At 46.0% G+C, this 26,351-nt stretch overlaps 1 protein-coding gene across 9 annotated transcripts in view; it reads left to right on the forward strand.

Moving 5' to 3' along the window:
• LOC110403736 (tropomodulin-2) overlaps positions 1 to 14,507 on the forward strand; it is a 34,901-nt gene extending 20,394 nt beyond the window's left edge. For 8 of the 9 annotated variants that reach the window (XM_021407391.1, XM_021407389.1, XM_021407388.1 and 5 more), the window contains exons 4-10: positions 4,097 to 4,219; positions 5,781 to 5,867; positions 7,972 to 8,102; positions 8,721 to 8,828; positions 9,093 to 9,236; positions 9,538 to 9,682; positions 10,443 to 10,616. In XM_021407391.1, coding sequence (XP_021263066.1) covers positions 4,097 to 4,219; positions 5,781 to 5,867; positions 7,972 to 8,102; positions 8,721 to 8,828; positions 9,093 to 9,236; positions 9,538 to 9,682; positions 10,443 to 10,501 — 797 coding nt within the window. In that variant the 3' untranslated portion in view covers positions 10,502 to 10,616. Of the gene's footprint in view, positions 1 to 4,096; positions 4,220 to 5,780; positions 5,868 to 7,971; positions 8,103 to 8,720; positions 8,829 to 9,092; positions 9,237 to 9,537; positions 9,683 to 10,442; positions 10,617 to 11,310 lie in introns of those variants that run through there. The other variant, XM_021407395.1, reaches the window with a different exon arrangement.

The raw sequence follows: 26,351 nt of genomic DNA on the forward strand, positions 1-26,351 counted from the left end.
ACCACAAGGGGTGTTCCAAGTGCTGTGAACTTCAAGTGACGATGAAATCCTCAAAATGTTTTTTGAGTGTGCCTGCTAGTACAATCCCATCAGCTGTGCTATTCAGTTTCTCTGTTTTCCCCTTTCGTAACAGTAAGCAAATAAACTTGCTTTATCGCTAGTTGACATAGTCACCTCAATTTTCCTGTAGATGTGCATATATGTTTATGTAGTTAACTGCTATTGCCTAAGGAGATGGAGACAGGGATGTGTCTCGTTTCCTTGCTTTCCTTTGACGTTGCTTTAAAGGAGGCATCTGAGCAGTGCAGGAAATCACAGCTTCCTGAAACCAAGAGGCAGAACTACATCCATGGTTTTATGACTGTACCTGGAGTATTTCTTTTTTTCCAGAGGATTTGTTTTCCTTTCATCTCACTCTGCACTTCTAAGTCTCTCTGTATTCGATTCAGTCCTTTCTACTGACCCCTTCTCTTTGGCTTTCAATGGGCTCTTTTTTTTTTGCCCTGAACCCCTTTTGAGTAAAACGTGAACCATATCCTATTTCAATTTGAATAGAAGTTTTGCAGTGCTTAAAAAAGAATAGGCCTGCTGTAATGCTGAGCCAGTACAGATCTCCTCTCACCGCGCTCGCAGTCACAAAGTCCCCTGGGTTATAAGCATCCACCCCAGTTGTCATCCAGGTCACCACAGCCAGTTATCCTGGTTTGACTGAAGGAAGGGGAGAATTCCATGGACTGACGTACAATTTTGTGTTGGTAAAAAGCACTTCAGCTTTCAGACCTTTTGAGTTTATATATATGTGTAAAAATAAAATGATATTTTAATGTTTTCAAGTATGTTTTTACCTAAACAGGAACTTTTTTTGCAGTAAAACACAAAAAATACATAATTCGGTACATAAGTGTGGTCATCTTAATGGTAACATTGAAGTAGCTGAAGTATGACACATATAAACGTAACTTTTCTTGCTATGTTTTTGTCACTATTTTGGAAGAAAGATAAGCTGTTACTGTTAAGAAATAGCATGGAAAGTGAACATATTCTGGAGGCAAAGGTAACACGGCCAACATTAATCATATCTAAATTCCAAATTACAGCATGAATAGAAAGGGCAGCCTTTCTTCATAAATCTGACTTTAAAATAATAAAACTATTCCTCCGAGGCTTCAAAGTATTTACAAATAATCCATTTTAAATTTAAGCTGGTCCCCTGGAACAAGCAAGCCGTAATCCTTGTTTTTTGTCAGTGGATTCCATGATGGCAATATAAAATGAATTTACAGCGTAGGAATGTGGGACAGGAGGGACCTCCTGGATCTCTGAACTCTGTCCTTTAAATAAAGAAGGAAAATGGGCTGACAACTTTCTATAAACACAGGCATGCAGTTTTGCTGCTGGTGTAAAGGTAATGAATTCTTAATAATGTGCTAAATGCATAAGCTCTTCTAAACTCTGTTATGCTGCAAAATCTCTTCATATCGGGCTAATGCAAAAGAATGTTCTTGTCTAGATAGCAGAAAGAAGAATATTTTTACAAAGCCATTGGATGCCAGAAAGGCTCACATATATTAAAGATATATATTTTCATCTCTGATGTGACCTTGCCCCTTTAAATATTTCATATAACCAGTAATAGAATATTTTTTCTAAAACATTTGCCAAGAATGCTTTAAATGAAACTCTCATTGAGAGTCATATACACATTTAGAAAGATTTGGGCTGCCATCCAAGAATTACATATGCCTGAAACAAATGCTTAAAAATTATATTCCTATATATGTGAACTGCGTGAAAAAAGTATGAACCTGTACTGGTTTCTGCTTTCTTTCTGTCCAAGATATTTGGCCTTCCCGCTTCCAAAATTCACAGAGAAGGACCAACTGAAATATCTACCAGCTCTAGTTTACCCAAGACTCGAGGCCCTGTGTCCACTCAAAGCATTACTGCATCCCCACTCTGGGTTCCCGGAGCTCCACTGCCTGCCTTCCTGAGATGGCTGTTACCAGCCATGGCTCTGAGCACGGCTGGCAGGGATAATGCTGTCAGTCAGGATAAAGATAAGCAGGATTCCCCCAAGGTCTTAAATGAGCTACTGATTACTGAGAGCTTGAGGAACCGCCACTGATCTGAAAGGAAAATGTTCCACAGCCAGTGCTCCTCACTGTTGATTGTTTACTCCGATATTTTGGCTCATTTTGGTCTCGTAGCTTCCAGTGTAGTCATGAAATTTCTCCTGATGCGTGATCCTAACCAGTCAAGTTACTTAACTCCTGGCATCAGTTAACTCCTGGTCTGTGGCATCTGGAAGCTGCCATCCCACACTTTGGGCTAAAGGACAGTACAGAGTGAGTCTGAAATCACAGCGTCTGCTCTGTTCTGAACTCTGCAGAGGATGACTAATCTGCCTTCAGCATACGAGCATTTCTCACCCCAAGTTTGCCACTTGACTTCTCATTGCTGCTGCTGGGATGGCTGTCTGTGATTCACCACTGAGTGCAGGCTGAAAGTGAAAACGATCCCTACCCTTGGCCCACAAAGGCTTTTATCTTCTAGAAGCCTCTCGTTAAAAAATGGCTTGCTTAAAATATCACATGAAAAAATGAATCATCGTATGATACTACTTTGGCTTTCTGCATAACCTTCTGTCCAGCTTTGCGCTCTGAATTTATTTAGCCCCAGTACAAATATCTCTAGAATAAATGAGTCAAATTCTGCATCAGTAAACCTTGACTGTTTCAGAAATTACCATTTTTTTTTTCTGAGCCTATTCAGTGACCTCATTCATGGAAGCTGACAGTACAGAAATTGCAGTAGAAAAACTTGTATGAAAGAGATAAATGGGTCAGGTATTATCTACACAGAAGTGATACTTCGGACCATTCTGAGAGAATGGTCAGGTGCTGGAACGGGCTGCCCAGGGAGGTGATGGAGTCACCGTCTCTGGAGGTGTTCAAGAAACGTGTAGCTGTTGTACTAAGGGACATGGCTTAGTGAGAACTATTGGTGATAGGTGGACTGGATGATCTTGGAGATCTTTTCCAACCTTGGTGATTCTATGATTCTATGATAAAAAAAAAAAAGCCAGGAGGATGCCAGTGTTGAAAAAAACAGCGGCAGAAAGTCTGTAGTTGAACACAAAATAGCACAACTGCATTTATTTAGGGTTAACAAAATAATATCATCGAGACCATGCTGCACAAATAAGACAACTTGAAGTTGACAGTGGGCCAAAGCCTCCTACATCCAAAACTCATCCCAGCTTCATTCCATTGGAACTTTAATTTAAGGGATCTTGCTCCGTTCCGGCATCACAGTATTGCTATTGGCTACAATAACAGCCTAAAGGAGTAAGTTTGACTTCCTGTGTTGTTTCTGGTTTCTCCTGCAGTTTTTTAATTTCAGCAGAAGGGCTGAAACCCTTCTTCACCTGGAACCACCTGCTAACACCAACATACCAGCTGGGCACAAGGAGGGATGGAGCACAGGAGACAAGCAGGGAACAAACAAGTCTTGGGGAACACAAGGTTCAGTTCAGCCTTTTCAGACCTGCACAGGTGATCAGGAAAAGGCTGCTTAAGTGAATGATTATCAGGAGATGGAGGGAAAATACTGACAGAAAGGCTGGGAACTAAACTGAATGTCTGAAAGAGATCAGGTTTGCAGAGCTTTCAGGCTCTTGTATGGCATTTGTAAACTGAAAGTTACTTGCAATAGAATGGTTTTAATTGCCTCTGGTGCCTCACTTATATATAAGGATGAAATTTCTGCAAGCTTTTTGTGCAGACCTGATTCTGCCTAATACAAGCCCACAGGAACTTAAGAAAAATCCCAGCTGTCAGTGCTCCTGGGGATTTATTTTAGGAAATTCGCTTCCATAGTAACAATCACCAACACAGAGCAGAAGTCTTCACTGTTTATTTTTAGACTCTTATTAAGATCCTGGTGTTGAGGATAGCATCAAGTAAGAAACAGGAAAACATGCACTTGATACTTTTCCAAGCAGTTCCATTGTCACAGACCTATTCCCTCCACTGCCAGGAGGCAGATGAGTTGTTACAATAATCCATTAGTCACTCTGACTTTTTTCTTCTCCTAGGAAAAATATTTATCCCTAAAGAAAAACCCATAGAAACTCGTACAGAAGAGAAAGTGACCCTGGATCCGGAGCTAGAAGAGGCCCTGGCCAGCGCTTCAGATACGGAGCTCTATGACCTTGCAGGTTAGACAGTACGTGGGCACGGTCCCCTGTCACATCCAGCTCTCTGCATGGACCTGGCACTGGGGTCAGGATCCTCCCCAGCTGCTGCTGTCTCACTGCAGGGACAGGCGGCCTGCCTGGGGCCACGCAGTGCCCACGGGCACTTTGAGTGTGACCCGAGAGCTGCTGCAGTACTGAGACCTCTCACCTGTCTCTGATTGATGTGGGGCGGGCAAGTGGAGGAGATGAAGCAGCTAAAGGGAACTAGGGAAGAGAAGGGTCAGCACGTGGGAGACTGCAGGCTGGGGCGTGTGCCTTGTTAGAGACTGCTGATGTTACTGTGTGCTGAGATGCATGGCCTACGCTTAAGGGCTCTAATCCATATAAAAACTTAGGTGGGAGAGTTTCAGCTCCATTGACATTTTTCTGTTTTTAATTAAGAAAATCTAGATGAAATATTTCAGTGTTTTCCATTAATCTGAATCTGTGTTGGATCAACATTAAACCCAAACCTCTTGTAGCTGCTCTGTTGTCCCATCGAAGGACACGATCTCATCATTATCATCCATAACTCTTGGCTACACCACACATTTTGGGATACATTAGTCCTGGCTCTGACTGAAATGTGGTGTATCACAGGAATCGTAGGGTTGCAGTGCAGCTGGCACTTCTCAGGGAGCCTGAAGTTTATGGAATGGAGTTCCAAGTGTTGCTCAGATCTGGTCAGCATCCAGCCATTTGTGGCTGAGTTTGTAGGTATCAAAGTCTAACAAAAAGCAGCAACACACCTACTGCTCCGAGTTTTGATTGGAGTCTGTAACAGCAAATGTCACTGCTTACAAAACAGAGAGTTTCTTTCGTAAGGAGAACATGATGATAAAAGTAAAAATTGACATAAAGAGCATCAAGTCCTAGTAGATAATTTATGGGAGAAGTATAAGGAAAAAGCACAGTTTATTCTCTGACACTGGAAATTCATTTGCACAAAACATAACTTTGCATCTTTGATGGAGTTTTGTTTTCTTTTCTCTTAGTAGCTTATAGCCTTACTATTTATTTTAAAGTGCTGGAATATATTCTTATTCTTCCCAAGCATGTTAGCATCTATGTGCTTCTATAAAAACCCCAAGATGAACACCCATTTATTAACCTAACTGCACCTGAAGTCAAAACCTCCGATGTGCCAAGCAGTACAACAAGGAGCAGTACAAGGTTTGGGTTGTACATTACAGAAAAAAAAAATCATTAGGAGGGTAGCAGTGAAGCAAGCTACCCAAAGAGACTGTGGGATTTCCATCCCTGGATGCTTTCAGGACCCAGCTAGACAAAGCCACGGCTGACCTGGTTAACGCTGGCAGCGCTCCTGCGAGGGGGGGACGCTGGACAAGGTGACCCCTAGCAGTTCCTTCCAGCTGGCACTTCCCTGAGTGCATGCTGCAAGCAAGCTCAACCCAGAGTTAAAATTTTATAAACTCTTTCTTTATTTGGAGAACTGAAGTAGAATTTGTAGCATATGTTTTTCTGCAATCCCTGTTCCTGCCATTAACGTTGTATCCTGTTGCTGATGTTTACACGTTTATAGCTGTACTTGGAGTGCACAACATGGTCAACAACCCAAAATTTGATGAAGGAGGAGCCCGCAGTAAAGATGGAAAAGGAAGCGTGAGAAGTAAGCAAACATTTCTTTGTGGGCTGTATGTCTGTTATGTGGCTCCTTGGGTACTTAGGAAGCGCAGTCAGCCAGCAAATTCTCCCCAGCAGAAAGAGCTGTAGTTACTAAACCCAGAGGCATTTCCACTAAGTAAAGCAGACTTTGGTGTCTGCTTTACTTAGCAGACTGTGGTGTATCAAATCTCAGAGGTGGGGGTAACATTTGAACCCCAGGTTTTTCTCATCACAGGCTTAGGAGCTGCCGAGCCTCCATCCAGCGCTCAGCGAGCTCTGGGGCACCGAGTAAGATAACTTTGCTGTTCGAGACAGAATTGTGGAATGCCCTTCGCCATGGAAGTGGTACTCAGAAGGCACTTCTTTCTTGCAAGGCCATGAGAACAGCAGCTGTCCTTACCAAGGACTTTCATTTCCATCCCCTATTACCGAAGAGGAGGCGGGAAAGTAGGCAGTGTCACTTCATTTTTCTCAGGATTAAGGCTCTCTGTGAGCCTCCTAAGTGGGGCCTTCCACAAGCTGCCATCTATCTCCTAACAGGCAACTGCATACATTAGTAATCCACATAGATTTCAAATTATTTTTGTCGCTCGGCGTCACAATGTCAGCTATGTGAGTCAGCTAAACTATGCTCCAAGCACAGACTTACCAGCCAGAAAATTGCCCTGTCACATTGCTTTATTCTTTGGTCCAAAAGCAATGCCTTTCCTTGGCCAGCTGAAATGGTTCAATACAAGAGGGAGACACAGCTCAGAAGTTGCCTGTCAGTGTGGTGAAACAGCACCATGATTAAAGAAACAAAATAAAATTCATGGGAAGCAACAATAAGGGGAAAAGGAAGAATACTGCTAACTCTAGGCTGAGTGTAACGTGCTGTCAAACCTGAGGATGGGGCTGAGTCTCCTCCACCCAGGTCTCAGCTTGGCATGGCGTTGCTCTAAGTGCAGACCCACTTTGCTGGTTTTTCTTTACTTGCCATCCTTGAACCCAAAGTACAGCAAATTCTCTCCCAGCAGTTTTCAACTTCCTAATCCCTAGGAAGACTGGAGCGTTCTTCAGGCACATGCAAGGTCTCTCAGGGAATTGGTAAATAAGTAAATAAGTAGAAATGATATAAAGGGGAATGAAATAGAAACCAGCTTCAGGTTTGTGTACGACTTCATCTCTTTTAAATTCTAAAATGTATTTGGTTTTGTTTGGTCCCGTGATATGGGATGAACTTGGCACTGAACAGAAATGCATGGTACATTGAGGCTTGAGCACAAGTCTTCTAAATTACTCACTGTGACAAAATAGAAGTGTTTAAATCTACATGTGGTCCAAAACATACTCCTTTGTTTCCTCTAGTGGCTTAGGTGGTCAGGGCTTACAAATTAATCCTCACAACTATATGCCTGGGAATTAAAAGTACTAACTGTGTTGTAAGCTATGACTTTTATGAATTTCTAAGGATATTTATAGCTTATAGCTGCCAATGGTCAAAATCGTATCTCTTCGGAGCATGAGTACTCAATGACTGCATAAATCTTGGTGCTAGCAGACAGACTTGCTTTTCATGCTTTGATAGTTTTATTACTTAAAAAGTGCAGATGTTGCAATTTTACAAGAGCTAGTTGAATTTCTAGTAAGGCTGATAGCATCAGAACAGAGGAGGAACTGGAGGGGCCTCCTGATCCCAGGCTGTTCTGTTAGCACAGTCTCTCTGTAGATGCGGAGATTGCTCACTAATGCAATGGGTATGTTCTGAGCACACCTTCCTTACAGATGTCAGACTAAGAACAAAGCAGACCTTGCTGTATATTACGTCCTATGCAATGGTCTTAAAAGCTGCTTTGGCTCTAACTGAATGTGTATACACAAAGGGAGGAAGTTGCCTGTGATGATATGTCCCAGCTGCTGTGGCTGCTGTGGCCCCAGTGATGTGCTTTCTAGTGCAGGAAGGTGCCAGGGGCACAGCAAGGATACAGGGCTAACACTCCTACCTCTGAGCTCTGTGGTTCATGCTAACCTCTTCCTGAGCACAGTTGTCCTAAGCAACAACTGAAGAGCCAGGCTCACCCACTGTGCCTGGTCCTGATGTCAGCATTGGATGTGATCTTGTGTTGCAGATGTGGTCAAAGGTGAAAAGGTGAAGCCCATTTTTGAGGAGCCACCTAATCCAACCAACGTGGAAGCAAGTTTACAAAGGATAAAAGCAAATGATCCTACTCTCGTAGAAGTTAATCTGAACAACATAAAGGTAGATGCTGCAGTTTCATTTAAATCCTCACAGATGGGTTTATTCAAATATTTCCAACACCCTTTTGTCTTTATATTTTTACTCTCTGTGCTGCACAGGGAAAGCAGCACACACAGGAAAGGGCAGCAAAGGGAAATGTTTTAAAGGCTCCAAAGTCATCGATGCCCGATATTGAATTAGATGCCGATTAAAAGCCCACTGGGTGACTCCCTCTGGCTGCCCTTCTTTAGCAGCTCGTAAAGCAAGATATCTCATGGGCACTACATAATCATCACTGCCCTAATTCAATTAGCCCACATATGGAAATGGGGAGGAGCTGGGATGCGGAGACTCTGAACAACCAGCGGCAAAATGGGAAAGTAGCTCGGATCAGTCACGTGCTGGCCCTGGCCTGACCCAGATACAGGCAGCACTGACACAGTGTTCCAGCACAGAGCTCCACATGGCTGCTGAGCACCCCAAGCACGAGCGGTCCTTCCTGAGACGCTCTCATGGGCACTGGGGATGGTTCAAGCACACGCTCTGTGGCTATTAATCCATCAGTTTGATGATAACTAGAACCAGTGTCTATTGACGTAACTGGCTTTCCTAACTACTCGATTTATCTTTTTAATGTAGAATATCCCTATTCCAACACTGAAAGAATTTGCAAAAGCCTTGGAAAGCAACATACATGTGAAGACATTCAGCCTTGCCGCTACTCGAAGCAATGACCCTGTAGCTATTGTAAGTTAAAACGCTGTTTGGAAAATAAAATACAATGTTAAAGTAGGTCTGTATATGCTTTAGGATAGATGCTTCATTTTACCTGGCAGAATTTCCCTGCTACTGTGCATAATAGAAGCATAATCTATTCTGATCTACCTCCATGCTCCTGTAAGCCTATTTGTATTTTATTTCTTTGTAGATACTAAGCCACGTTTTACAGATTTGCTGTTATTTCCTGAAGATTTCAATAGTTTGATCTGTTCCTTCTTTCTAACCCCTCAGGCATTTGCAGATATGTTGAAAGTGAACAAAACACTGAAGAGTCTGAATGTAGAGTCCAATTTCATCACTGGGACGGGTATTTTGGCGCTGATTGATGCGCTGAAGGAGAATGAATCCCTGACAGAGATTAAAATTGACAACCAGGTAAAGAGAGAGCATTGAACTGCAGTCCCTTCTGTCTCCCTTCTGTGCAGATTCCCAGAGGGCCCTGGCAAACCAAGGCAGCCTCTGTAGCTCTTCTGCAGCTCATGTCCCGTGCAACCACACCATGGAAAATGTCCAAATAAAACTAGTCAAAGGAAGCATAAAACCCAGAGCTGTGTCTCCAGGGAAGGGATTCTCTTTGTAGTTTGAGCACAGTACTGAAATATAAGCACTTATTTTCTGTGCTTTAAGAACAAATATTTTCTTTTCTTTTGGGGACATTTCACCATGTCACCAACAGAGGCAACAGCTGGGGACAGCTGTGGAGATGGAGATTGCCAAGATGCTGGAGGAGAACTCCAAGATCCTCAAGTTTGGATACCAGTTCACAAAGCAGGGCCCACGAACCAGGGTAGCAGCGGCTATCACTAAAAACAACGACCTGGGTAAGATGCTTCTCCATCCGTTCCTCATCTGTCCAAGTGAGCCAAGCCCTGGCTTTCACACTCTTCCAGTCTGTACATAAGATTGAATATTAACTTCACAACATCCAGTCTGTGCACGAGGGATGACATGCAACTCCACAGGCTCTAGAGCACAGAACACCTAAGATCTTACTTTGATTCTCCCAGCTGTGCTGGGAAGGGGAGTAACTGCACCTTTTCCAGGCAGCGCCCTGGATCCTCAGCTGCCCCATCGGCTCTGCTGGCCAATGAGTAAAGACAGCCAGTCCCACTGTTTGCTCAGGGACCACAGGAGTCCTTGCCTTGCCACTGCAGAGCAAGCCTGGCCAACTAGGGGAGCACAAAAGGCTTTGCTGCCCATGTGGTCAGTGACAGGAAAGGACAAGAGAGCTTTGCAAGTTTTACCTGAGTGTGATGGTCTGCTCTGTGCTTAATACACAGCACAGGGAGGAGTTGGCTAGACAGGAATAGTTTGCAGTAAAAATAAAATAAAAACGAGCTCCACAAGGTAGAACTGATTAATAACACAAAGTGTGGTGTCAAACCATGACGCATTTGGTTGGGTTTTTCTCATAAAGAGCTAAGATAAAAATTGAGCTAGAACCTACTTCTTTCATGCCTAGTATTATTTTTAGCAGTACTTAAGCATTCTCAAAATACACTCTTGTTCCTTAGAAACTTTCCCTACTATTTAATCACCTGCTGTTAGGCATGTATCTTGAGGCTAATCTTCATTTTCCAGGTTTTGCATTGTATGGCTTTCTTCAAGATTTATGGGGGCAGAATATTTTCAAAAAATAAAATAAATGCAACGAAACACTAGGAGACAAATGATTGATTATACACTGACGGCCTTGGAGTAATACAGTGTTTGCCAGGAAAACACTATGAAATAAACCTCCTGATAGCAAAGTAATGGGATTTTTGCAGTTATATATTATTATTGACTTTCTGTAGTGAAAGGTGCACATTCATCCAGTTTTACTGCCTTTGTTCTCTACTCCAGCAATTTAATATCAGGAATAGGACACGACAGTTCAATGTAACACCACCTTGTATAACATGAACAGGAGAGCCTCACTTATCTTACCTGGACAAGTCAGAGAAGATTAAATGCATTTTTATTGGGGTATGGAGCAGCAGATGGGGCCCCATGAGACCTGCTCTATACAGCTGTAAAAATTCACGTGTCTCCTTGTCACCCGAATCCTGCCCATAACACCAAGCTCACCACTCTTTGCTTTGCTAACTGGCAATCTCAATCTGCTCTGTTTTGAGTGAGTTAATTGATGCTGGTTAACATTAATGGCTGATATCATCATAGCACGTGAAATGTAAGCAGAAACTTTAAGGTCCGATATGTTCTCCTTGTTGCCAGTACTCACTGATACCAGTACTTCAATTTATTTCCTGAAAGATTATGATTGTTGCTTATCTACGACAGAGACCTCTGCGACCAGAAAAGTTAATCATGGTATTGATGGACACAACGCTGCTGAGTATTTGTTAGAAGCTCCCTCCTTCCCGCTCATGTCGTGGGAAGGGAGCGTGTCCCTGAGAATAGTGCTGTGGTTCTCACTGACTGCTCTTTTCTTGTCCTGCTGTCCCAGTTCGCAAAAAGCGCGTGGAAGGAGAGCGGCAGTAGCCACGCATGGCGGAGGCACGGCAGAACTGGAGCCCGCCAGCAGCTGCGATCCCGGAGCGTTCACGGGGAGGGAGGGAAGGCACTGGAAAACCGTTGCAGCGGGAGCCGCTCCTTTCTGTTAACATCCCCTCTTAACCTTGAAACGCAGCCTGATCATTTTTAACTTCCACGGTTAATTTAATTTTCATGAGGAAGATTCATAGTTGGTTTGAGTTTAATGAAGAAGTTTCACAATATCTGAAGCCAATATGCGAAATCTTAACTGTGTTACTGGGCATAACGTGTAGTGACATTGACCCTTATTTTAGGCACTTTTGGTTATGCTGAAGTATGACCTTGTGTATGGATAAGGGGTTCTCTGCTGAAAATAGAAACCTTAGGGCCAAGTCCTGCAATGCCTTACGTTGCAAATAATCCTTACTGTGTGTATCACCCTGCTGAGCTGGGTCCTGCAACGGGGCGCTCCCATGCGTAGAGCTAGAAGTGGCAGTGCAGCGTTGCAGGATCTCACCCCGGGTCCTGCAGCGGGCCCTGGGGCTGTGCAGGAGCAGCCCTTCAGCGGCACTCTGCCTGCCCGACTCCAAGTGCAGGGTCATGCCCGGGTGTGTAAGCATTGTCAAAGCACACTTGTTTACATGAGCTTGGGTTCGGTGGAACGTGTTGCGGTGTTACACTGGTACTTCTTGTCCTCATCCCAGAGAGTAAAGTAAGCTTAGTGCTGCCAATCCTATACACTTTGAATGTTAGGTTTTTTTTTCCTATGCCAACAGGTTTTTATTTGCTCCTAGAATACACAGTTTACAGCTATTAATCTAAACAAGCATTTGTTTTGCCTTGAGCCCTGTGTTCTGGTTTATATATATATATATATGTGTTAGTATTATAGCAGTGTTCTCAGGACCTTTTTGATGAAGGCTAATTAAGTAGTTAATCTTGAGCAGTGGTTATGCTTCCAGGAAAAACACCAAGAGGGTTTCTGGACCAACTGCAGAACTCGCATGCACAGACTTCAGTTGGGTTGGCACGAGGCGCTCGGGTACTCACCTGAGTGCTTGGCCGAGTAAGGACACATTGAAGGTAGGCACAAGTGCTCGGCTGAGTCAGGGCCTTGGCTCAGATGCCAGACAAATTCATAACCCAGTGGAAAGTGCTTGTGAGGCAGCAGCTAACCCCAGTGTGCAACAGCATTGCGTTAGTCTGACGTTTGTTTTGTGCATCTTGCAGTCTAAAGCTACTCTCTACCACTGGTTTGTCACTGCCACCAGTTGGCTCTGGCAAACAGCCATGCTCATTGTGGCTGTCCATCAGCATCCTGGGAAGCTCCGGGCAGGCGTGCTGCTGACACCAGTGCTTGTGGAAAGCTGCAGAAGCACACCTGGGGTACACTGGCCTCTGCTCCGAGAGCTCCCTCGGGACGTCAGGGACGTGGGTGCTGCTTCCGTCACACGGTGACAGCCCCAGAGCTCTGATGGGGCACAGCTTGGAGTGGGTTTGGCTGAGCAGAGCGGGAGCGCAGGCTGACGGGCACAGCACCCTCTGTGCCTTCTTCATGGAAGTGAGTACGCCCACAGCAGCTCCTCCTGTTGGATACCCGTCTTCGTAGGGGGGTCTCAGCTGAATAATATTCACTCAAATCCCACTTATATATATGATGCCAAGCCAGGATGTGAAGTACCTGCAGTTGACTTCTCCCGTGAGCTCCCAGTCTGTTCTTTATCTGCTGAAGCCTTTCCTTTGGAAGTGAAAACAACACAGGGGAGTCTCGCTGAGATCTTCCCTGGATCCATGGAGGATTTGCTGTAGAAAAATTTTGATATTCCTTTAGAAAATAGCAAGTTCTGTAACGCAGTCATAAATCTGCAGTCTTAAATAGACAGCCCTTAAAAACCACCTGGAGCAACAGGGTGATGCTGGGCTTTGCAGCATTGAGTCACAGGGGAAGAGAGAACCCACATCCCTAAAGGCAGATGATGAATGCTGACCAACCTCAGTGATCAGAATCACACTGCCCCTATTTTTTTTCTTTTGTTCCAATGAAGATCATCCCAACTGTCATTTTAAAAAATATATTTAATTTTTTTCTTTTCTGTAAGGACGGTACATGCATGTGTGTTCAAGGGAAACAAGTGCAATCCATTTCTCGTCTTAATTGCCATTTCAGCGTTGGCGTGTGCATGCAGCGTTCCATAAGATGGCTGGCGTGGTTGCCCCAGTGCCTGCAGCATGCCGTCCCGTGTTGCTTAGTGCAGAGCCGCACACGTGGCTGCACTGCCCCATGGCTGCGTTCAGCTCACATCGTGGGCCAGGAAACTGTTAGGAAAGGCCCAGGGCCACCTCCTTCCCTTCACCTGCCATGTCTTTTGCACCAGCACATGTTCTCCAGCAGGAGAGGCGCTCAGACACTGGGTATCACCCCCAGCCCCAACAGCTGGGCACCTCTTGGCAGGGACCCAGGCTCTGGCTCCTTTGGTTTATGGGGGGAACCCACCAGCCTGGCCCTTTGCTCTTGGTGGCCTCTGCCAGCCCTGCTCCTGTCTGTGAGGGACCAGGGACGTCTGTCCCGCCTCTTCTGGGTGCTCTGCACAAGGGCTTGTCATCATCTGGCCCTGAGCATCACATATCAAACGCTGCAACAGTGTAAGGATCTGTTCAATACAGCAACAGCATGGTGCTGATGATTGAAGGAAGAATTTTGCATTCATACTTCACTTATAGGATGATTTGTCTGGCTGAAATCTTTGCAGGTAACATGAAGGGGTCAGGATGGGACAAGTCCCTGGTAAAGCCACGCTTCCCAACAGCACTGAGCAGGGTACAAGGACAGGAGAGCCCCTTCTTAAGCAAGCCGTCAGGAGTAACTTTGTCTACTTTTGCACTTTGCTTCTTGAGTTGACAGCTTCAGCTTGGTTTGTATTTTTTATACAGTTTTTTCATGGAAAAGCTCAACTCTGTGTGTGTCCCAACATGTATGTGAGTGGTAGCGTGCACTAAGGGCAGTGCGGTGTTCATGTTAAGCTCTAGATGAGATGTTATCGCTGGACCATAAGTAACTGCATGCGCACAGTGTGGTGCATATTACTCAAGAGGAAGGGAATTGCCACGCTATGTAACAGTGACTCCCCAACATCATGTTTTTTCTAAATAAACCTTCATAAAAATCTGGCTTTTGTGATTTCTCTTGGTGTTGCGCCTCAAATCAAACCTCCATGTATGATCTGACATCAGATTGAGGTCTCTCCAGTGCAGCTCCCACACATCTGGGTTATCCATCAGCTTCACCTTCTCTCCCCACATTACATGCTCAGGACTGGGGCTCTTTGGTTTATCGACTGGGAGCAGGGAGATCTGGGTTCTCCTGGTGCAGCAGCCCCTGTGACACCAAGAGCACACACGGATTTCTTCCTTTGTACACACAGCCCTTCAAGCTTCAGGGGAACCAACCCGCTGCCTGCTTGGATCTCCACAGATGCCTGAAGGCTGAGCTAGTGAAATCATCGCACTGCTGGACACTGACACGCGCTACAAGTATAATAACATTTTCAATACTTTTAACGCCAAAATGTCACTGCATCTTTCTACTTGCATGCCAAAAAAAAAAAACAAAACAAAACAAAAAAAAACCAACAACAAACAAACAAAAAGAGAAGGATAAGACTCTCGAAGTAAAGGAGGAAATATCTCAGTGAGAATAAACAATCCGTCTGTGCCCAGTATGTGGCTGTGGGGGATTTGCAAGGCCTAACATCGGGGAGTGCTCATGGGAAATGTGTAGCAGAATTCCCAGATCTTCCATTATAACTGAATCAGAGAATACAGCTGCAGAGACGCTGATGAGGTCATGCACTCCATTTCCCATGTCCGAGACAGGATTTCATTTCTACACACTTTTAGCTTCAGCAAAAAGGGAAGGGCAATTTGAAGACCAGGTCTGGTCCCGCATTGCTCCCATGACACGGGCTGGGCTGAAGTCCCTTTGAGCACATGCACAATCTGCACCAGGGAACACAGCTACTCTGTATCCCGCCTTCTCACTCTGAACCCTTATTTTAGCGGTCAACATGTCTCTCCATTTCTTTTCAGTACGAAAATTTCACGCATGAACAGCTGAAAAATAACCACTTCACACAGAAAATAAATACTATTCTGCAATCTCATGAACACGAATGTCCATACATTCACTGCTCCAATCGGTTTGTTCCTCCCTCAAGCCTGAGCAGCAGCAGCGCAGACCCCAGGCGCTTTGTTTTCCACCAGGAATGCCGGGTCGGTCTCTGCCCAAGCACGATGCAGAGCAGCAGCCCGGCTGCAGCCCGCTGAGCCTCCAGCTGACCAACCAGCTCCTGCTGCCGCGTTTCGCTCTTGAGCTTTACTGATTACACCTGTACGGCTGATCTATCAAACAGAGCCTGGAAGTAATGCGTCACGCAGCACGTTTCCCAGCCAGCAGGACAGATGTAGGCTGCCTCTGGAAGCAGAAGCGCTCTTTACTTGTCCACGGAAAGACCGTGCACTGTCTGCATCAGCAGGAAGAGCTTCCAGACGGACGAGATCCCTGCGCACAGGCTCCTGCTGGGCCGGGTGTCGGCACTCCAGCAGCGCTGCCGTCGGTCGCCACGCTCAGGGGCAGGCAGCCGTGCTCTCCCTCGCACCGGAACGTCCCCACGTTCGGGGACGGAAGGGACGGCCCCGCAGCCCCGCTAGGCGGCAACGGCGCTCCGTCAGCGCCCGTAATAAGCCGCTGCTTTCCGGCAGCTTGGGGGAGGTCGGGAGGCGGATCAAACCCACTGGAAAACGAAGGAGAGCCTTGAAGTGGAACTGTTGTCCTTAACATCTCCCAGTTATTTTCTCTTCTATTTTTGTACCGATGGGAAAATCCAATTTAAACACTGGATTTTCCCTTGCTTCCAAAGCTGTCCTACTGAGCCCATAATTAAAAGAGCAAGTCAGAACAAGCTGCCTTCAGCACCGGTGCACCGAAGGACGCGCAGCTCCCCAGGAGGAAGGCCGTGCTGCTGGACGCCCCAAGGGCGGTGGGGCTCGGACTTGGAGGGAGCAGTGCTGGGGACAGCAGCAGCCCCCAGCAGCAGCTAAGGGCCTGCAGTGCCCGAGGGACCGGCCGGGCTGTTGGTTAGTGCAGCGTCAGGATGAGTAAAGAACACCCAAGGAGGAGCTCTGGGTGCTGAGGAAAACAGGAGCAGACTTGTAAAATAGCTCAGCTCACTGTTTTCCCACTAATGTGCATAGTCGTTATAGCATCCAGCTATGCTATTCAGAGCCAGATGAGTTATTCCAGAGGCCATGTGTGTATTTGGTCATCCTGATGCACGTCACTGCTTTGCTGTGTGTCAGGCAGCTCCCTCTGTTTTCAAGCAGGCTTTTTACTTTATAATATGATTATCTGGGGTCACATTCTTCCTTAACGTGGGCTATGGGGCAAGCTTGTCCAGCCTATTGTGCGTCTGTTGTCCTTAATTTAGCCTATAATTTAATCAGTACAAACACTTGCATCATTCAGAATAAAACAAAGAAGCTGGCGGTGTAGAACTGTTGCAGAGAGTAAGCAATGCAGTAACGGGAATGAAGGATGCAGCTATTTCCACATGGTGACAGCAGAGCCCACCGGCTCCAGCAGAAATGAAAGGCCTGAGGTCTGTCAGCCCAGCAGGGTGCAGGGATAGCAGCTGGTGGCTGAGTTCACCACTGGACACATGAGTGGTTTGGCACACAAGAGCTGTCAGAGATGCTAAGAAAGCTTTGGCACCGATGGGTCATTCTCTGTGCTCACGTTGAGCTCAGTCATTCGCTCCGCTTGGAGCTTCACAGAGGAGACCTCAGCAAGCAAATTCATTTGAAAACCCTTCATCTGGTGCCAAGCTATCAGCCCTCTGGCCGACCCTTGGAATCTCCACCCCTGAACAAAGCTGCTCGGAAATTCAAGAGAAATTCATCCCCCAAAGAACTCAGATACTGCCAAGGATAGGTGAAGGAACGTGTGTACCCCGACCGCAGGCAATCTGAGTGCCACCAGCAGCCACCCCACAGCAGGCACCTACCTGACGGCACCCAACAGTGCCAGAGCAGGCAGCATCCTCCTTTTAGGGGCTGAGGATGAGCACAGCTGCTGGGCTGAGCTAGAGGATTTCCGCATCTATCTGCTGCATAGGACACGGACAGTACTGCCATGCTCAGCAGCAGAAGCTCCCAAGTGCGCCCACTGCTGTGCCCTCCATCAGGGGGTCGGGGCTCACCGCCCTCCTCCCAGTGCAAGGACCAGGAGCCACCACAGGGGAGGCTCACCCTGCACATGCAGTTTTTACAGCACAACACTTCACTGAGTGTTCTGAACAGTTACCACCTACATGTACTTAGGACTGGCTCCTTGCTATGACTTCTTCATTTAAGTGCTGGAGGGATTCAGCTTAAAGTAATTACATTTATTACAACTCTATGTATCCCAAGGCACTTGTTCAGACGCAGCACTAAGAGGTCTCTGGTGACACTGCAAAGCTCTGATCTCAGCAGCTCTGTACACTCCCTTCCAGGTGATACCTGCTGCTCCCAACCACTTTCACACCACTAGGAAAGGAGCCGCAGGTCTACTAGCAATGGCAATGGAACTGCATTGAGAATCAGCTTTCTCTTTAACTAAAAGCACTGAAGCTGATCTCCACTTTACACATATATAGATTTTGTAATAAATGGCACTGCTAATAGAAAGCAGGCCTGTAACAGGATATGGGAGAATAAGAGCAGCATTTTCCCCTAATTGCCGGATGGCAGCGGTGAGATGTGCGGTGTGCAGGCAGGTAGCCAGCAGCTGCCCAGGGTGAGGGATAAAAGTAACGCATCTGTGATTGTAAGGCTTTACAATTCAAGGCTCAAGGTCTGAAGTGCTCTTTTCCCCTTAAGGCAGATGGCAAAAGACTTCTGCAGATAAAGCCAAGCTTCAGCTAAAAGCACTGGCTTGTGCAAGGCCACGTGCAGGGAAGGTGGAGGGAGACATCGCTGTAAGGGAATCTAAGCACACAGGGACCAGAGAGCTGAGAGAACACAGCCAACAAGGCCAACATGGATGTGCCAAGGTAACAGCCAGAGCCTTAAAACTGAGTCTCACTGACATCCATGAAATTTCAGGTCGATTCTGTGCACAGACAAAACGTTGACTACAGATGACTAGCAGAAATCCTCGCAAGCATTTTTGTTATGAAAATTCCTGCTCAGTCAGTTAGAAGCGACTGAACTACCAGTACGGCACAGCACCACCTGCTGCAGAGTAATACATTTTAACAATTTCATAAAAATAAATGTGATTAATATCTTAGTCTAATCCTCATGGGCTTCACCTCTGGAACAGGAGCTTTGAATACACGTCCTGCTGAGGACTCGCTGGCCAGGCTGAATATGGCACACCAGGAGCTTCCCTGCTCAGTGCCACGTGCAGAGCTGCTGACGGGGGAACAGAGCCCCATGATATTCCGGCACGGACCCGGAGACAGCCCAAGTGAGGATGAGCAATGGTACCTGCTTTGGACGTGCGTCAAAACCAACCATCACTGAGAGGCTTGGACTGTTAATCTTAAGAATTGCAGTGCTGTTCGATTTCAATTATTCAAGGACACGGCGTTATGAATCATAAAGAGGCTTTTAAGATGATGAGTCTGAGCCCCACACTGGAACAGCTCAGGTAGCACTCCCACTGTAGGCAGATAATCACTTGGGTCCATTAAAGGCTACAGAACTAGCTCTAAAGCTCACATGTGCATTTGTGGCAGCAATTGTATTTCACAGAGCCTGGCAGCCTCAGCTGGATGGGAGGCCCCATTTTGCCACGCAGAGCACAAATGGGAGCAGTGCTGAGGCACTAGAGGACATCCTCTGTATTCACAGTGTGGATTCTATGCAGAATCCAAAAACAGTAACTGGAAAGTAGCATTTTCTTAAATTTGATTATTAGGTTTTGGATAGAAGCATTTCATTCTTTAGTGGGTACATCCACTGCTGAGAGTACTTTCAGGCCGTGCCTTAAAGCAAGTCCAACAGCTACAAACAGCACGGATCTCAAAGATCACGGCATAATCCAGCCTCAGTGATTACCATTCTTTTTCTTTGCAGTTATGACTACGCCGAAATTGCAATCTCAATTCACAGGGCCATTAAACACGTCTATTCCTGTTGCTTTGGGCAAACACATGGGCTGAAGAATCTCTGTAGCACTCAGTTAGCTGAAGTCACCTTTTCCCTCAGAGAGGCTAATTTGCCAGCCAGAAGGCCATGGTTTGTTTCAACTCAGTCTCGCACTTTTCAGAGCAGTGAAAAAAGATTCCAGCTTTAGCATCTGATTCACAGCCAGCACCTCAGAACCATTGCTGAACACTTCCTTCTGCCTGCTACTGGTAAGGCACCGTTCCTGCCCTAGCAGGCAGCCCTTGTTTGCTGGAGGAGTTCTCACGCTGCTCGAGCCTTTTGTTCAACGTGCTCTGACATGGCTAAGTGCACTTGAGACGTGAAAAACCCCGTAACATCGCAGGAGCTGTGCCCTCAGAGCCACTTCAGAGCTAATCATTTTCCCACGAGAATCAAGATTTTAGCATTTTTTTCTCAGTTTAATGCATTTCTCCCCAGCGCTAGTTTGGGCTGGTTACGTGAACAGCCATCTCTCCCTCAGCCTGAAAAGTAACATGTAATAACCTACTTAATTTTTATTGCATGTTTTGCACTCAAGTTAAAATGTCATACTAATCAATCAGTGGTGACCAGCAATGCAGCGGTTGTAAAAAATCCTGCTCTTACTGAAAGAATATTAACTCTTACCTGTGATAAAATGATCACTAGCAAAAGCAGATGGTGATGAGGTCACTCACAGCACTGAAGAAATTAATATATTCAGTACACCTTGCTTCTCAACTCATGCATTAGATAGTGGCAACCAGCTTGCTGAGTTTAATCTGTATGACTAAATACTCAGAACTGGATTGGGGAGAAAAAGAGTCAGGTGGGATCTCTTTTTAAGTCCTGCAGAAGAGGATTGAGGCAACAATGAGGTCTGAACGCCCATCCTAACCCCCCAAACCCACACTAACTGAGTGCCAAGCCGTGACAAACCTTGTCCCCTCACTCAGAGTGGCACAGACGTGGCTTTATAAAGCATCTGTCTCCAGAGGGTTACACCAATTCCTACCCCAAGGTGTGCCTGAAGCCTCTGAGCTTTTGGTTCCAGCTCTGAAGCGGCAGGGACAAGTTCTGCATTTTGTACTCACAGGGAACGGACAAATCCTCATCACTTTGCTCTGCAGAGGGACTCCTTTGCCCTGCTCCCTATCCTCCACTTTCTCTTTCCTTTAGATGGCATGTTCTTCTAGGAGCAAAGAACTGAGTGATGCTGCAACACGTATAATAAAGAAAGGCCTCTTGTTGCAGTGCCACAAGGGTGCACGGGAAGCAGATGACCCCGAGAACCTGAAGAAAGCTTTTCCACCTCATTTGTCTGTCCAGGTGACATGGAATTCAGGGAGCAGTTCAGAGCAGCCTGAAAGAGCTGCTTAGCAGGAAAAAAGCTAAGGTGAGTTTCAGCAAAACTGTGTGACCGAGAACAGCAGCAGTGTTTGCATAAGATGCATTTGGGCTCTCAGTTAATCCCTCTTAGTGGTGCAGTCACTCGTTTGGAAATAATTGTTCAGCTGCTGAGAATGCCTTGCAAGAGAGGCAGGGCTTCCTGCTTGGCTCAGGTGAGTTAGCGACCATGGCAGTTGTTCTGCACTTCTTCTGCTCCATCAGGCTCAAGGCCAGCAGTGGAGTTCATCTCAGGAAAATGAAAACCCCTGGTGCCAGGGAATAAAGTGACAGATTGGAACAGTCTATTTTAGAAGAGAGCTGCCATGTCTAGTTAGTATCATACACAGATTGGCTGCACACTAACACATGAGTGCTGGGCTGAGCTTGGAAACCAAAGCCAGAAGTAAATGAGCATTTTTCAGCCAAGAAATGGAAGGAAAAAGAATCACAAGCTTTTCTGCACTGGATTGCAAGGAGTGAGCATTCATATTTTGCTAATGTTTTCCAGTTTTCTCCTGTCGTTTTCTTCCAGATGATCTTCCTAAAGGCAAGACACCAGCACAGATGATACTACATATCACCAAATTTGAAATTCAAGGGAAGCAACAATTGTTTGCTGCAAGCAGCAAAGAAATCAATGGATTCCTACTGCAATACAAGTTTCTATCTAAACTCTAGCACTCACGTTTGAAAATTCAGAGCACAAGGCAGAATTGTACCCACTGCCATAATCTTCTGGACATTTCCTTCCTGTGTTCTCACGTTTGGTGCCAGTGCCCCAGACAGTCTTCCCATATCTCGCTTTGGTTTGATGGGACTTCAGACAGCACAGGGTAAAACCACATGAAGTGCCAAAATGATCATCTGGTAAATGCTGTTTTATGGCCCGTACTAGAGTCTTAATTAAGGAGCTCTCAGCAACTAGAAATAGAGAAGCAAATCATTTTGAGAGCTCTTCAGCGCAGGCTGTCATAGTTGAGCCAAGTCATCACAGAGATGATTTTCCTGGCAATATCTGACAGATATTTCACAGGCTGAGGCCTTTATACACTCATACATGCTATATTTCATATACGCAGACACAACGATTACAAAGACTATCAAAGCATGGTTAGCAAGAAGGAGCTGCTCCTTGCAGCAAGTGCTTTACAGGATGAGGGCTAAGCAATGAGGGCATGGGGAAAACAGCTGAAAAAAAAAACATTAAACTGGCTCTTAAAGAAAACTGAAGGCAAAGCGAGGCAGAAAAGACTCAGGCACTGAGATGATCAGCTGTGAAGGACTCTCTAGAAGGGACTCTGCAGATGAAATTCTTTGAGGAGAAAGAAATGATTGAATTATAATTCCTTATATACTTACGCCTAACTTCACAAGCCCTGCTGATGCTTGAACAAACAAGTCTATTGCTAATTAGATGTGCCAGTGCAGAAAGTGCAGTATTTGGACACTGCGCACCAGAACGATAGCGTATTACAATACTTAAGAGCACTACCTTCTGTCCTGCAGAAAACATGAGGACACAAGAACATTTTCAACGTGACATTAGCTCCTCCGTCGAGTACCAAGGACAACATGCGGGTAGGATATATACGGTCCCTTTGGACAATTGGTCTGCAGTGGAGTGTGGAAACATGCAATATTCTTCGAACATCCTGGGAACGTTAACACAAAGTCCTCCCAAAAGATTCACATCCCTGCTCATAAGAAACTCTTCTCACTTCCTGTTTTTGATTTTTAACTTACCGAAGAGGTCATGCACTGACACACTTCTCAGCAGCCCAGGGTTAAACTGGTGCACTAAGCTGAGGCTCACTGAGCGAGGAGCCAGAATCCTTTTGCTTCCAGAGACAGCAGCCTCCAGCAGAGAGGCAAGGTATAGAGCAGAGCAGCACTGCCACAAGTTGCCTGCCTACAAGCCACCAGTATCCCTTCATTAACTCTTCATCTTGTATTCTGGCTTAGAGTTGCTTTGGAGCTCGCTCGGTGACCCCCTGCACACCAGAACACAGTCACAGGATGTTTCCCCTGCAGGCGTCACGCTGTTGGAGATATCAGACTTGAGCCTGCTCAGAGTTCAGTGAGAAAACCATGAAATACTGTGGTGAGACCCAGAGAGTGCAGTGGGAAGTACTGCTTGGACAAGCCTAGGGACCTTCAGCCTGTTACAGACTAGGTTAAGGAGCAGCACCCAGAGACACTCAGCATGCCAAGCAATGATCTGCTTCGTCCACCACCGCTTCTCACTTCCAGTAACACCACTCAAATATTTTGAAGCCCATCTCTTCACCGCAATAAATGAAAAGTACACTGTGAGGAGCATGAGCACTGCTGGATTTTTTCCCCATTTGCACCAGCTAAAAATAGGCGCAGACCAAAAGCACACTCTCATTTTGGACACCAAGTGACAACATCAGCCACGAGACCCAATTAATGTATTCCCACAGGAAGAAACGCACACTTAGTAAACAGCTCAGAGGGCACAGCACTCTTGGAATAGAAAGTTGCTGAGCAGCTCCAAGCACACCCATGTCACTGCTCTCACTTCACCCCAAGAGCAGCCTCTCCCTGCAGCGGGGTGGGCAGGAGCCCCACGGGGGTCCTCGAGGGACTGCTGCAGGATGAAGCCCTGAGTCACCTCCGAAATTACCCAGCTGGAGTTGCGCTTTCCAAGTTCAGCTTTGCAAGTACTTTTGTGCAAGGAAAACAAACCAACCCCCTTATTTTCAACTGCTGCTCTTTGTAAGCACTTACCCACCCCCTAGACAAAGCAGGCACATACAGCTGCACGAACACACGGCAAGAACGAGCATCTGTATGCTTGCCTCAGCCCTTCTGTCAGCTGGGCAAGGGATTGCTGGGATATGTGCAGGCTCAAGAGTTGGAGGGTAGCTGGCAGAGGCTGAAAGCTTACAGCTTGCATTTAGGAGAAGATGCACTCGATCACTCGAGCAAACTGAAGCAAACTGGAGCCCGGGGGACTGAGCCTACTGCTAGTTCCAACTCTGCCTTGTACGGGCAGCTTTAGCCCAGAGCTGAAGCCAGATCCACCTTGAAGACAACACATGATGGAAATGTAGGGTGAGGATGGACAGCTGAGAGAAATAGGGTCAGTGAGCAGGCATAAGGATGAGTTTAGCAGCAAATGGAGAGGAAGGGCTTGATAAGCTGCTCTGACTTTTGGGCGTCAGCTAACTTCACCCACATTCTCATGGAATTCCGGAGCTTCCTTGGATCCTCGACTGATTGACTGGAGGTACACTTCAGTAGAGGACAGTCCTCTCTTGACAGATCACTCCCTACCCGTCCTATTGAACCCCACAGCTACAGGAAGGATTAGAGGGGCATTTTGATTTCAAGTCTTCCTGAACTAAAGTGAAGCTATAAGCCTATATAAAATTAATGAGTTACTCTTGACCTGCTGAAACAGGTTACACAAAGCTGACTGTAAAAAATAGCCTAAAAGTAATTGCAATAATATATAATGTCTTCTCCTCTGTGCTTCTTCCTTTAATTAAGAAAGCTCTCTTTGGCTCAGCTGTGACTGGAACTACTTTGGCAAGTGATGCACGTAATGACACTAAAGAAAAACACCTACTCTGACAAATTAATATGGAGAATTTTTATTTCTGCCCGAATAAAGCATTTCTTGTGATGAATCATCTGTTTACAGGTTTTCTGGTAAAATATTCTCCAACCAGAATTGCTGAGACTGGAAAAGCCACACGTGGAGAAGCACTGGGCTGAGGAATACCCTCAATACCAGCCCTTGGCCGCGTTGCTCAGCTCCTTTGTGACAGGGCTGTCTTGCCTACGCTTATTGCTGGGTATACACGCCAGGGGAGGTGCCACCAACTATCACATTACAGCCAGATTTATTGTATTCATTGCTTTTTTAATTAAAAGGCTAGAGCAGGGGTTAGTTGTGCTGAATTTGAATTCGGCAGGGGAAGGCAGGCAGTGCTGTTGACCCAGCACACCAGCTGCCAAAGGGCTCAGCAGCGGTGGCAGCTATCACTGCCTGCAAACCTATAATCCATTTTGGGAGGCAAAAGGTACATTGCTAATATCTCCTGTCACAAGTATTTTGAGTAAATGTGAAAGGGACCATTTAGCGATGCACTAACAGGTTAGTCAACATCCATCCATCCCTCTGTGTACGCAACAGCAAACTATGTATAGCAATCAGCAAGGCATAAATTAAGGTTACAGCCTGATATGTTCGCTGTAAAGTGAGCACACTTAAGCCAGGTGTCATTGAGGACAGCAGACACTGTCCCAGGGTGCCTTCCTGACAACCACTGCAGGGTAGCACAACACTTGTGATGCTAATGGACATATGCTGCTGCTCCAAATGCTTCCTCCTCCTGTGCTGCTGACCTACCTGCTTGACAACTCATTAACCAGGCAGATCTATAAACAGCTTGATTTCCAAGGACTTTATGACCTAAAGGAAAAGCTGAAAAACAAGAAGGCTAAAAAAAACTGAACAGAGCGACAGAGCTTGAAGGCCAGAGGCTGCCCCTCGAGAGTCATTGGACAGCTTGTCCCACAATCCTCCAAAGCAGCATCAGCTGCAACTCCCTGACTGCTCAGTGCCCAGTGCTCTGCTGCATATGGCTTCTGGTCCCACGATCCAAGGTCTAATAAGGCCACAGACGGCCCACTCCAATGTACAAAACAGTAGTTCCACCTTGCAGCTTCACCTTGCCTGTTTGCAGTGGAAATAATGGTGGATCACCCAAAGACTGCCTGCCTTTTCAACACACACAGGTAGAGAACAAACATCAGCCAAAAGCTGACAGGAAGAGGCAGCCAGCCAGCACCATCACCCTCCAGCAGCTCACACCAGAAGGCAGATGTGTTGAGGAAACAGAGCACACCATGACAGCACAACCAGCCCTCACCGCAGGACCCAAACCACTTGCACGCTTTCCTGTGTGATATTGCTCCTATCAGCACAGGGATCTACAACACTCATTGCCAAGCGATGCACAGAAACAGCTAAAGGCAATGAAGAAGGCAACGAAGGTCCTTTCATAGATAATCACACACCTAGGATGCAGCTGAGGAAGATATTCAGCTTCTGCAAATTAGAAGGAAGGGGAATAAATGAAACTTCTCTCGCACTTTGTACAAAAGAAGCCAAAAAAGCTCTGAGAATGTAAACTCAGTACATGATATTGCAACACTCAAATAACCTTATTACAGAAACCCATAGTAACCCCTGCTGAGAGCATTAAATATTAATAATGGCTCACAGCTGCTACTGCTACATAATGGGCTTATTTTGATGAGGAATGCGCTCACAGCTTAAGTATCATGCATCAGCTCAGGCAAACCTACTTTCCTTTTGAAATTTATTCAGGTCCTTCTTTCTTTGCCGCAATTAATTACAGAACCCAGGGCTAATATTTTAAAGGGCAGGATTTGCCTCTGATCGCTGTCCTACATTGC

This window comes from Numida meleagris, chromosome 9 (assembly GCF_002078875.1).
Source record: "Numida meleagris isolate 19003 breed g44 Domestic line chromosome 9, NumMel1.0, whole genome shotgun sequence".
In the NCBI taxonomy this organism is placed as follows: Eukaryota; Metazoa; Chordata; class Aves; order Galliformes; family Numididae; genus Numida; species Numida meleagris.